We start from the raw sequence: 13,856 nt of genomic DNA on the forward strand, positions 1-13,856 counted from the left end.
ATACATCCTATGTTCTTAAGTAGTTAAAATTGAGATTTGGCATTTAGTATGTGAGGAAATGAGGGAAAATAAAATTTAGGAGATGGAGGTTGGGGTTGTTGTTTTTGTTAACTTTTATTTTGCAAATCATTGAAAAAATACAATTTTGAATGAAAAATAAATTAAAAAAATTCTGGCTGTATGGCGACCTTCACGTCGGGAGTTCTGGCAAGAAATTCTAGCCACTTTCACCTCTGGTTATGCTGTTATATCGTCCCTACCAATGTTGAGACCAAACATACGCCCTTGAGTTTTGGTACGCAGAAGCGAGCATTTCACCACAGCTGGTTTGAAAAGCACAACTGGTTAGCTGTTTGTGAAGTTTTGAGTTTGTACGCTACGTTCACTTACATTCTGTGTATCTCCCGGGGGCTAAGCCCCCCCCGTTCTTAAAACCTAGTGACGCCCCTGTGGAGTACTTTTACTTCGTTAATTCCACCACTGATGATAATTACCTCCTCATAACGTTTACGTGCTGTGGATGTTTGCCTAATGTAATGACAAGTTTACATGATCATTCAGTATTTATGAGGTTTAAAAATGGCAGCGGTGTGCAAGTGGACAGGTGTGATATCCTGAATTTGATGATAGTTGCGTGCGCGTGCACGTGGAATGATCGACCACGTGACACACTCTCTCTCTTCCCGTCTGTTTTTTTCCTTCATTTTTTTCGTTGCCTGCAGCTCAATTAGTCAGACAGCCAAACGGTGTCTGATCATCGTCGGCTTCACAGTTACACACAGAGAACACGGAACTGACTCTTCATCCTTCCTCCCCTCTCTCCCCCCGCCAACATGCCCACTTTGGAGCTCCTTTGTGGCTTTTGTTTCTCCCGCTAACTCCCCTTCCCAGCTCCCGGTCGCTGCTGGATTGAATTAAGAAAAAAAAAAGAGCGCAATGCAACATCGGACCCGAGTGTTCTCCTCCCACTGATTGCAACGATTGTCGTCAATTGCCGCTTTTGTTCAGCGAGCAAACGTCGCAAAGCTCTGCAGTCTCTGCAAGAAACGCGGATCCCCTGCACGGAGCCACTGGAGCGCTCGACTTGCAGGCTCTCAGCCATACAAGCAGGATGTCCTCGTCCAGGTTCAAGAAAGACAAGGAAATCATTGCGGACTACGAGACCCAAGTGAAAGGTGAGCGCATGTTTGTGCACGTCACCTCCATTCACGTTGACTAAACGCACACACCTAACTTGCTTTGCCTAACCTCTTGCGACTTCCACTTTTTAAATGGTTGTCATTACTTTTATGTGAAAGCACCCGCTCCTTGTTGTAATCAGCTCAACCTTGCAAACTGCAATAGCATACTTCCTATCAGATCGAAAAATCGAAAAATTTGTTCCCTTCGTGTGCGAATGCATGCTCTCATGTAATCATCCACAGGCTGTTAGATTTTTGCGGTGGATGATGATGACAATGTGGTTAGAATCCTGCCTCTGCACGCTCGTGTTGCCGGGTAAAATAATCTCTGTGTTGAAATGAATGTAGGGTGGCTACATGGCTGCACCTTCAACTCAAAATCTTGATGCCTGTTTGGCTTCCAGCACTGATTTGGGCAATGTTGATGACATGTTTGTTAATGGGGAGTCAAATGTACTGTGATCAAACATTGTTATTTCATTTGAGCTCTCATAATAGTTTCGGGTGAAAATGAATCGGATCATCAAACTGTGATCACGTTTTTACTTGTTTGATCATTATTGGGCTGTTAACCTTCCTGTTACAACATACCATGATGCAAAATTAAAGTGAGATGTTATTTGATTAATTGTGAGGTCACAACTTGAAAAAAGTGTAATGTGTTATCATGGATTTTGTATAACCTTTGTGTAAGAAACCGGTTAAAAATTGTGATGAAAGCTATACATTACTAACATTGCCAAATGACAATCATTTTAGACACCTGTGATCTACAGTATTTCATAGCATTTGATCTAATGTAGACCATTCACAGATGCTGAAAATATAGCAGTTGCAACAAACATAATGACACCGACTTGAAGTACAGTTGAGCTAAAATCACAATACAGTGGTAGCTCTACATACAAAGTTATTTCTTTCCAAGTCCTTGTTTGGAAGTAGAAATGGTCATATGTCGAGCATGATTTTCCCATAAGAATACATTATAAATCCATTAATTCGTTCCACAGCCCGAAAACCTACACTAAATCCTTAATAAATGCTGCTGGTACTATTGCAAATAGCAATTACACAGAGTAAAAAAAATAAATTATGAATAAAAATCGGAATAATAATATAATAATAGTAATATTAATAATAATATCTTTAATAATGTAACGAATCAGGTTCTAATGTGGCGGATGTTTTGCGTGGTGTATATGAACACACCTCGTGGCTGACTTTTTACTTTCACTTTCTTCAGCTGCGGCGTACAGTGGGCATGTTGTGTAGCACAAGTTCTGAAATAAATGATTAAAAACATGACGAAGCTGGCAATTTTTTGGTCATGTTACCATAATAATAATTGTCACCGTAACTTATAAACACTGGCGAAAGGAGTTCGGCGGAGGACCGTCGAGATCGTAGACATTCTACAGCATACTGTCAAGCCACTTCACAGACGCGCGCACCACGCTCATATTTTTCTATCATTTCCATCTTCATTTCAATGGTAGGCCTCACCTTTATACCTTTTTCACCACCTGCACTAACATTTTTGGAACCCATGTTGATTTCCCTCACAAGAAAATCTGCCGTGTGTCCGTTTTGCGGGAAAACAAAGAAACTGCAGCACTGTCATAAATCGTAATATTTCGAGCATGTCGTCGGCTTTAGAAACAAATAGCGAGTCAAGTCTTACGTCGGACGTCGAAAAGATCGTGTGTCAAAGCGATCGTATGTCGAGGTACCACAGTATCTGTTTCATTCCATGCCAAAGGTCATGATTGCGGTTGAGGTGCTTGGAAGTTCCTCCATATCAAACAAATCTCACTAGATTTTCTGAATCTTTCACTAGCCAATGGGTTACTGCAATGCTGGAATGGGTAAAGTTCTGTTATGTTTCCATAAAAAAGTCTGACGGAAAATCATCCTGATTTTGGTGAGAAATGCTTGTAGGTACGAGTAGCCCAACCATTGTTTGATCATCAATTGATTTTGCAGCCTCTCTGAATCAAAATTAGTCACCGTTGTCAATAATGACTAACCTGATTTGATGAAATTGTGGATTTAGAATTTGTTTTCACCCTCAAATTGACCAATTTTGAAGTAAAAAGAAAAAAAGAAAATTCCAACGCAATATACCTGACGGGCTCAACATGCTTGCTGTTTTAAAAGGTGCTATTTGTACCAGCTGATGATATGATATATGATATGGAGGGAAAAAAAACATTAATATGGTAATGTGATGCTGACAAAGATGGACATTGTGAAAGCGTAAACTAAACACACCATTAAATTTGATCCAACTGTATAAAAATGTCAGGTGTCATATTTCTAACATCACACTTTTCTGTTCTTTTGAATCTACTCAATCCTTTCCAATTAGGCAACAATCGCTACCACCAATCAGTAATTGTGGTTAGTCTTGTTTCCAAACTGGCTAGGATACAGTAGCCTAGCTGAGGGGATTGAACATGATATGGCATGGATGATTAATTTGATACCCATCACACGTAAAAGGAAAATGGTGCAATTTTGGAGACTATATATACAGTGCAATTGTGAATGCACTGATCTTAAGCCAGCTTTTCCCGGAGTTGTGCTTGGCTTCAATTTCTAGGCAGTCGTTCCTTTATTAAAACCCAGTGGCTCCATTTTATGTGACACTAGATCCAGGTCCAGATTTATGATCTCAAACTCAAAGTGTTAGAGTTTGGATATTTTCTTTGGAAAAAGTGCCACTATGTCAATGCCCATCTTATTTTCCTTTTCACCGATTTACCAGAGGCCAGTTTTGATGATTCTTTCATCAATTATTCAGCTCTGATTCCACCATGCTTTGGATGTTATACTCTTGTTTCAGTGCCAGGCCCTGTCTGGCCCGGTTTGCATTAGCCAGGGTCCTTGAACAGCAAGAGGAAGAGGGATGCTAATTTATGGATAATTTGTCATTCACTTTGCATAGACCACATACACAGAGGGCTCTCCACCTCCTCGTAACAATGGCCCCGTTTGAGATGAACCAGCTAGTGAGTGAACGCTAATGAAATTCATATTGGAAATTGCACCTGTCTTATTGTGACTTATGGCTTAATGGTTCATATGGACATGGCAGAAGGGGCCCTTGTCATCAGAGTGTCATTGATTGGGTCATTCCAAGATCACAAGGTTGCTTTATTATGTATGAGGCCTATTAAGTGAGCAACATGAACAAATAACCAGTAGGGAAATGGCAAAGCAGAATGTGGCAAACAAAGTGAACACCATGAAGTCAACTTCATTCATGTAATTGTGAAGTGCAATAAGGCGACAAAGTCAAAGCCTCCTTTCCTTCATTCAAGCCATTTATTCTGCTACATCGTGCATTTCCATCTCAATAGTAAGGCTTGTTGAGTGTGAATGACTCAGAATGCTGTGCAGCACTTTGGAGCTCTGCCTGCTTATATTTTTTGCAAGATTTAGGTGGTTTGCTCTTGAGCTTGACATTGAGGATTTTAAGAATGAAGCATGGTGCCATGAATAGTCCTACGCTTTTGCAAATTTACCTGTGTGTAACTCATGGCCTGCGGGCCAAATCTGGCCCTTTGTCATTTATCTGCTCTACAAAAGCTTGCTACATCAAAAAAACCTAATGAAACATGGGAAAAATATGGCAGGGTTCCCACAAAGAACAAATTGGAGCAGGAAGTGTAACTGCCTAAAGGAGCTGATCAATATATATAGAGCAGAAATAATTACTCGAATGATTTGAGTAACTTGATTTTAAAAACTGATTCAGGAATTTCCTCCGCCTCAAGTAATTGTTTAATTTTGGCAGCTCCAAGCATGACGTTTTGCCCGGACTACTTGTAATGTGGCACAACGCGCTGACGTCACGTGCATACAGGAAGAACACAGAAGCGTTGGATCTATTTGATTCCAACCATGCATGTAGATGTAAAAAGTGTGGGAGCATTTCAAGCTGGACAGGGTGTTCAGCCCTTATATGGTGATTTTTTTTTTTTTTTCTTTTGAAATTTGAAGTGGCTAAGTGCTTAATTGATTCCATTTGATAAAGCTATTAACTGAGGAAAATACCAGATTTTTTCATACACCCATTCCCGTGCCTCACTATACCCAGGAATGTGATAACAACTCCCCTTGCATACACAGCCAGCCGAGCCCAGTCGAGTTTGCTGCTCCTAGGTGAAAGCTTCTATCACGCGGCTACAGGGGCGAGAAGCTGATACCTTTATTTTCACATTACATACATAGGCAGACACCACAAAACCAACTGCCGATACGGCGTGCAGCTATAGTGTGAAGGTGCGTTCACTGTTTCTTCAGTAATTAACTGTTGTAAAATAACTGTTTTGTTTGCTTGTACTGTTTGTTCTTTGTTTGTTCAGTATGCCCACTCGCCATACTGAACACGGACCATAAAGTCCAGAATGAGGTCACTAGCGTATGTTGTCACAAGCTGCGATACATGCTAGGCTGATGTAGTGAGGCACGGGTTAGGGATGTCTGAGGTCAAATCATAAACTGTGGTGCAATTGACTTGGGTAGTAGAGCTGACTTTAAACTCAGCCCAACGAATATCACGGCCGTTTGTTTTTCCGAACACCCTACTGGACATCAAGGCGAAAACTGTTTCATGTATTCATTGTAAGACAGCGCTTGCATAACACGACAGAACGTCTTCAATGCTGCAGCTCTACGGAAGGCACCCGGTTTACTCCGAGAGCGGAGGAGTGATACTCGGGACAAGGTAACGTAGCGCGAAAAAATAGGATTAACGTTACTGTACCTTGCTAATATAACATAGATTTCTATTAATTATGACTACTGTCGATGCGTGGCTAACGTGTCTTTCATACAGGCTTTATTTAAGCTGTAAAACACAGCACGGTAGCGTGATGAGGGAGCTCCTTAGTCATTGATGGATAGAACACCATGTAGCACTGGTACCTAAAAATACAGCAGGTATCATACATTTATTTTGAACACTGCAAAAACTCAAAATCCTATCAGGACTTACCATTTAGACTAACTTGAAACTTAAGTGATGTGTGTTATCAAGCGTAATGACCTTTTAAGGTAAGAAATAAGATTTTAAAAAAAAAAAAGTGAAAAAAAAAGTTTTTTAAGTGAAAAGCAGTGAATTTGATTTTTTTGTTGTTGTTGTCACATCACTTATTCATTTGACTAATTTGAATCAACCTCAAATTCCATCGAGTACCGAGATACCTACGAGCTGGAGCATTTGTGAACGAGCATATTTCTTCAGTTGTTTACATCTTGATCTTGACACCTTGTTGGTTAGCCTACAAGTCATTCAAATACAGCAAGGTATCTGACTGACCCTACTGTTTGTCATGTTGGAACCAATGTTGAAAAGACACTGTGGGCATTCTTTCTGTGTCCAGTGTAGGTAAACAGCTGAGTGTTCTTGTGCCCTCCCACTAAGCGTGTTAGACCAATTGTCGGTCATTTGTTTGACCCATGCAAGCAGGTAATCTTAAAGGGATTTGTGCTATAGTGTGTGTGAACAATGCCAATCCATTCGCAGCCAACAAGTTGCCACCTTCACAGTCCCTTTAACAAAATTTGTGTGCTCGTGGGCCACTGCAATTATTTGACATGATGGCACAAGAGGCTGAGGTGGTCTAAATAAAACTATGAGGAAGCAAGAAAACCTCCACTACAAGATGATATAAACTTAAAGAGAAATCAAAGATCTTGAATTTCACCTGGAGACCTCCTTCGATCTTGACTATTTGTATCCATGTATGGCTGCAATGCCCCGTATAAATACATGAAATAGTGTGACTTGGCTACTACCAACTGGGCCTTCCTTGGTACCCCCAGATTTAATCTTCAATGTGAAGGGCTATGTAACATTGTACAACAGGGCATTTTTGATTGGTCATCAATAACATTGTAGCTCCTTTAAACTGCAAACATTGCTCTCTGTGCTGCGGTGCTGTGTCAGAGGCAGCTGCCACTATTTAACTGGATATTTGACCCACACATAATAAGCCTTTACACTAAGTGACAAAGATTAGCTTTTCACACAGCCTCAATCATTTTTGGGTTTGTACGCCACTATTCATAAAATGGACAAAACTCAACTTAAACAGAAGTGGTTTCCATTGCTTTCTCTGTTGTTGGTGCCAGTTGCTCACAATTTCACATAAACACTGAATGTGTTTATGTTGAACTAATCCATAAAACACTGTCTGAATTAGCATTTTACTCCTCAATCAATGTGACTCTTGTGGTACTAGTTTAATATTGCCAAACATTATGCAAACATATAATCATAAGCTATTTCTTGTTCCTCAAACCACCAGCCGGTCAACTACTGGTTATGCACATGCAAAATGGCAAATATTCCTTGACATATTAAAACAATCTCATTGATGAGACATTTATTAGATAGTCCATTTTTGTAGTTTACTGTTTACTTTTTTTTTTTTAATAAAAGCCATCCAGTCATCTCTTTTCTACTGTGTTAATCCTCATTATAGTGGCGGGTGTGCTGGGCCCTCACAGCCTTTGAACTGCGATGACTTTAGTGCTTCATCTGGTGGAATTGATCAAATGCAGAGAATAGAGATGAACAGCTTTCAATTAGGTCTGCAGCTATCGATTATTTAGGTAATCGATGAATCAATCAATTGGTTAGTTCGAATAATCGAGTAATCGAATAATGCATTGCAGAATAAATTATAGGGATATGTAAAACAAATAAACAAACGTTTATGTTTTTAATAATGTTTATTCTGGCTTGCTAAAATAACACTTTCAAAAGAGCATCAAATTATGCAGAATTGCACTTTCATTTCTCAACAGCAATACATGCATTTAAAAATAAATTAGAATACCTGAGCTTAGCTTCATACAATATAAAAAATAAATAATAAAGAGGATCGAAGTACAACAAAAGAACAATTGGCTAACTTGCAGAGCAAAAGTCCACCAGTTTAAATGCTATAAAATGCGCACGTTTTTTTTTTTTACAATGCTTTTAACAAATCGTTCAAACACATATTCCTACTAAAACTGCTAAATATACTTCTAAACTAAATAATGAATGCATAAACAAACATTAGCTCACACAAAAACATGCCTTGTGTTAGTCTTAACAGGGAGCAGCTGGATTCAGCCATGTTAGACGCGTTATGGCATATTCACTGTTGCCACTAGAGGGCAGTGTAACTATCCAAATCAATAAAACTATATGTAACACTTTCAAAACGAACCATTACAATGTCACTCTAATCAAACGAATTCTCGAAGCAGCAAAATTTGATTCGAAGCTTTTTTTCTAATCAAATTACTCGAGTTAATCGATTATTTGTTGCAGCACTAGTTTCGATTCACTTATTTAATCTTAACTACAACAATATAACTATAATATTTGCGAGAGATGTCCTTTTAAAATTCAGTGTCATCTTCGAACAGCTGATCTATAGCATTTAATTGGGTTATGGTATCCATTTAAATGAAGGTGATTATTCTGGGCAATTGGATAACTGTTTTCTCCCAATGACCATAGAACCAAGCTTCTATTTAACTAATAACCTGCAGATGTAAAAAAAAAAAAATATATATATATATATATATATATATATACTGTATATATACTGTATATATATACAATATAGAATTGTCAATGTTTCATAGTAACTATCTTTTAGAAGCTATTTAAGAGGTAGTCGGTAACATTCAACAGGGACACTGTACGTATAGAAATAACGCTCAAACGACTTTGAAAGTCTCTTCATAATTAGGCAAGTTCACTCACATCCGTCAGGTTTGGGACCTGTGAAATTGACGTTATTATCAAGCGTAAGCCTCCACCTCAGTACTCTAAGGATAAGTAAAATATAGGGCAGCTATTCGCAGCTGACAAGTCACTTAACCATCTTTCATGGTGCAGGCATAAGCATTGGACTGCCATTTTTGGCATACTGTTTAAAATGGTTATTAAATACTACCAGAATTACAAGATGAATCATGCACTGGTATTCACTGCTATTAAATTTAATTGGACAGTAGGACAATATTATCATTATGTCACTATACTATAACCTTTGTGTTGTCACAGATTACTTTTGAGGCGTAATCAGTAATTAAAAGTAATCTAGTCACTTTACTGGTTACTTTATTATCAAAGTAACTAAGTGACTTTAAAAGTAATTTATCAGTTACTTTTTACCAATTTTTCTTCCTGTGCTGCCTCAACAGAAGAATGACAACAGAAATATGTTATCGCATGTAATTGGCTTTCCGATAATTGAATTTAAAGGGGAAGATCAGAATTTTTCACATAAGGCTTAATCTTTGTGTTAGCGGAGGTTTAATTAGTTGATAGAGTTGATTTCAACTACCATTGACTTGCGCTAGCTTGGCCACTCCGGAGCCCTGAAACTAACAAATAACTGACAAACTGCATGAAATTTGAACTCCACTGACTAACCAAATCCCACTAATTTGAAGATTAAGCTTAATGTCAAAATTTCTGAATTTTGAGAAAGGGTTTAGGAGTTGGGATTAACAGTGCCAATGTAAAGCAATGTGAATTGACTGAACAATTATCAACAAAACACAAATGAATTGCACAGTGCAATAAACACAAAGGTGTGAGGGAGGGCGTTGAGGTGCGCGCACAACCCACAAGTACTTTGTACATACACGCAGTCAACTTGGCTACAAAACGTGGCGGCAACTAAGCACTATACACTCAATCGGAGTTACAGTACAACACATCCCAAAGATGCTAAACGAAGACGCCACCTCACGGCATAAATGTGCAACACGAATATGATGTAAACAATGCTTGCCAACTTGGAGCAATGACTACCCCGGGCACGGCAAAGCTACGAAACAACTTCACATGTAGGGGATCCAACCTATCGCTGGAACCTTCCAGAATGAAGAAAAACACTCACATTTATTCATGGACGCACACAGATCAACATTCCCTCGCACATCTCAAGAGATGGCTGCACTCGGCTTGAATGTGCACCCGCGCTGGTACACTCCTTTCTCAGTCCAAAAAAACTTAGCACGTGTGACTCAAGACCAAAACAAGAAGTAACTGTGAACGGTTACCATGGAAACGAACGCGTAGTGTGAACCTTTCTAATATTTTCTATTCAAAATGGTCTTCGTACATGACTCCAATATTCTTCATTTTACATACATTATGAGGCAATTACAAAATAGTAACACACAAACACTATGGAAACCAACTTTAATCAGATTACTGGTTTGGAAAGATGAACGCGTTTGATTACTCGTTACAGAAAGAAAGTCATCAAATTGCAGTTAATGATGACACTGACTGTAACGCATTAAACTTCTCATTTTTCCACTCAATACCAGTATGTCCACAAAACATTTTCAGTCAATCAAACAATCAGTCACAAACCTCTTTGTTTTTGGAGGTATGTCCTAATTTATTGGACAGTCTTTCTGAGAAATGTACATATTAACACATTTTCCTTGTAATACTCATCTCACTGATGCCTCAATGGGAAATTAAATTTACACTTATGAGTCCACTGTTTGTTTGGGTGACGGGCCGCCCAAATAAACACTGTTTCATTGTGTTAACTGCCAATCTGAAAGGCTCCTCGATGGTACTCAGAATGTAGCCTAGCATTTCTGTAACAACTTGTTTCAATTTCCTTTGCCCACAGCTGGGACTGGAAAAGTGAGCAGTCAGTGCATGAAATGCCATACTCACACCCTTTCATCAATGCACACCAAAGCAATGGTGTCACTTTAGCTTGACACAGTCCACAAAGAGGGCAGGCATGCAGTCAATATGTTTTGCTATTTGGGCATTAAGGTTATGGCTTATTATTATGATAGCATTAATAAAAAAATTTCTGGCATTCTTGGTACATTTTTATGTGCACAATATAATGACAAGTACAGTGGTTCATCAAAGATTGGGTGATAATTCTGTTTAACCTCCAGCTTGTTCGTATTTAAATTTGCATGAAAGACTGCTCTTTGGTATTACGGGATACAAGTCAGTGGAGCATATTATGCAGGCTGAGCATAATGTAGTTACACACTTTAAATAGTTTTGTTGTTTTACATAGGCACTTATTAATTAATTACAGTATAGCTGAGGGATTCATGTGATGGAATCTTAAGGTATACCAGTGTCATGCATGGGTAGGTTTGCTTTGTTTTGGAGATGTTTAAATTGACGGCTTCTATTTTTCCATCCTTTATGCTTTCCACCTTTACTTTTTTACCTTCTTTGTTTTCATAGATGTTTTCTCCCGAAAACATGTATATTTACTATTAGCTTACTCTGTATTTTAGTATATAACTTTTACTACTCTGTACTTATGAAAACAGTTCTGGTGCTTAAACTGTTCTTGAACCAATAACCCCACCATCCCCACCTCTCATAAAATTTGCACAAACTTACTCAAAAATACTACATACAAGTATGCTGTATAACACTCATGTTACATGAAACAAAGGCAAAATATAGCTCACAAGGGATGCTTCTCCAAGCCACAATCAGCGAAAGGGAATGGTATGGACCACCGTAATTTTCAGACTATAAGGCGCAGCTGTCCTGATTGTATTACGGGATAACACTTTATTTGACAGCGTCGTCATGAGACTGTCATAAGACCATCATGATTTTGACATGACACTGTCATGAGAATTAATGAATGCTTATAACAGATGTCATGTAGCTTCATCCAGCAAATTATCTCACTTTTGAATGGATGTAAAGGATCCAAGATGGACATAAATGGAGTTAGAGACAAAATTTGCCAGATGACACTTAATGGCATTTGTCACAAGCATTCATTAATGCCCATGACAGTGTCATGTCATAATTTGTCTTAGGACAGTTTTATGATGCTGCTGTCCCAAACTGTCTTCAACCCAAATAAATCAACAAATAAGTCGCACTGAACTATAAGACGCAGGATTCAAAATGAGAAAAAAAAGTAGCTGTTTATAGTCCGAAAATTATACAATTGTACAATTATACAATAGCTGTCAAAGTTAGCTCTTCTATTATCAATGACTGGGTACACTATGAACATAAGACGTCATGTGATTACATCTACTTTGTACAGAACGACCTGGAGTTTAGCAAATTAGCGACAGCAAACTGGGAGGGGGGGGGGGCGGCAAAGCACTATGGATACATGTAAGCAATCAAGAACATGAGACAGGGTTTAAAAACAACAACAAAAAAACTCAGGCACCGAAATGTACGTTGTACGTTTTAATTAGGTCCAGTTGCTGTGGAACCAGTACCAAACTGAAACTGGGTTCCAGTACCCAACCCTGAAAATGTAGCTTGGGCAGAGAAGCATCTACACATTTTGTCACATACCTATTCATCCTTCCAAAAAGTTCCATTTCTGGTTCTGTGGTCATGATCACTATTTTGCTCTTTGTAATCACGGTTCAATTCCGCCCCACAATAAGGCAAAAGCAAACCCCGTGTGAAGATAGCTACTGAGATATTAGAACTGAAGTCTAACATTTTAACATTCAAACATTGACCTTCTAACTACTTTTAACAAAAAATGTAATAAATATTGGCAGTATGCACACATAAATGCAGCTATTCTTCACAGATTTTGTCCATAACTATATGTAAAATGGTTCCAGTACGTTTGAAAATTAACGTTGAAAGTATAACACAGTTACACACCAACATCCCTTAGCCTGTGGTTGAGTATACACAGTAAAATAATGCACACACCCTAAGAGTTTGACACGGGACAGGTCAATACAAGTCTTCAAAGCTAAATTCCATAGACTTGCCTTTTTAACTCTTTAGGGTAGCTGTGCACTACTAATAATTAAAAAAATAATAATAATGCACTCCTACCATTGATAATGTACTGTATTTACCATGGTGGCAGTCGGACAACATGGCACTAAATGAATTGCAAAGTGGTGAAGGGGATTTCTTTGATTCACTTATGTCAGTTTATGCCTCCAAGTTTTACCCACTGAGGTTGAATTTATTCTTGAATGGCAGATTTTATAGACTGTTGATCAAGTTGCAACGAAGTGGAAGAGGTCATATTAATATTAAGTTTACTGAACCAGAAAGACCACATTGAAAAGTATGGGATGACGATTCATACTTAATATATAGCATATAAATGTTTTATTTTGTTTTTTTATCATGAAAAATGTTTCAGTCAACAAGGGAAGCAGATCTTTAACAGTGGTAAATTGTAATGATTAATGAAATGTCCTCTTAATTAAGGATCTGCTAATTACTGTAGGTAATTGGCTATTCAGTGCTCTAATTGAGTTGCTTCAGTGAGGTTGCAAAGCTTTTTACTAACTAGGTGTTTCTCTGTAAAGACTTCACCAAATTCACAATAGTTGTTTATTTTCAGATAGCATTGTAGTTTTACCATGATATTTCATTTTCCTGTGCTTTAGTTCCATATTTAGGGAGAATTAGTTGCTTTTTGCATCTGCTACTAGTTTATTTTTTGTTATTTTATAAGCATGATTTCTACATTTTCAAGTAATTTTTTTCTCTGCAACGCTGACACGTGACTTTTCATCCCTTGCTGCCACCTCTCCTCATAAGACACACTTCCTCTCTTCTCCAATAAGATGCTCCTGAGGCGACTGGTGCACACCCATGTTGCCATGGAGACATGTCGCCTGGCCCCACGGAAC

General features: G+C 38.4%; 1 protein-coding gene across 3 annotated transcripts in view; it reads left to right on the plus strand.

Moving 5' to 3' along the window:
* The first annotated feature begins 457 nt into the window (after positions 1-457).
* Positions 458-13,856, plus strand: part of srgap3 (SLIT-ROBO Rho GTPase activating protein 3) — a 140,314-nt gene continuing 126,915 nt past the window's right edge. For 2 of the 3 annotated variants that reach the window (XM_057846137.1, XM_057846140.1), the window contains exon 1: positions 678-1,175. In XM_057846137.1, coding sequence (XP_057702120.1) covers positions 1,112-1,175 — 64 coding nt within the window. In that variant the 5' untranslated portion in view covers positions 678-1,111. Of the gene's footprint in view, positions 605-677; positions 1,176-13,856 lie in introns of those variants that run through there. The other variant, XM_057846139.1, reaches the window with a different exon arrangement.

Source organism: Corythoichthys intestinalis, chromosome 9, assembly GCF_030265065.1.
Source record: "Corythoichthys intestinalis isolate RoL2023-P3 chromosome 9, ASM3026506v1, whole genome shotgun sequence".
In the NCBI taxonomy this organism is placed as follows: domain Eukaryota; kingdom Metazoa; phylum Chordata; class Actinopteri; order Syngnathiformes; family Syngnathidae; genus Corythoichthys; species Corythoichthys intestinalis.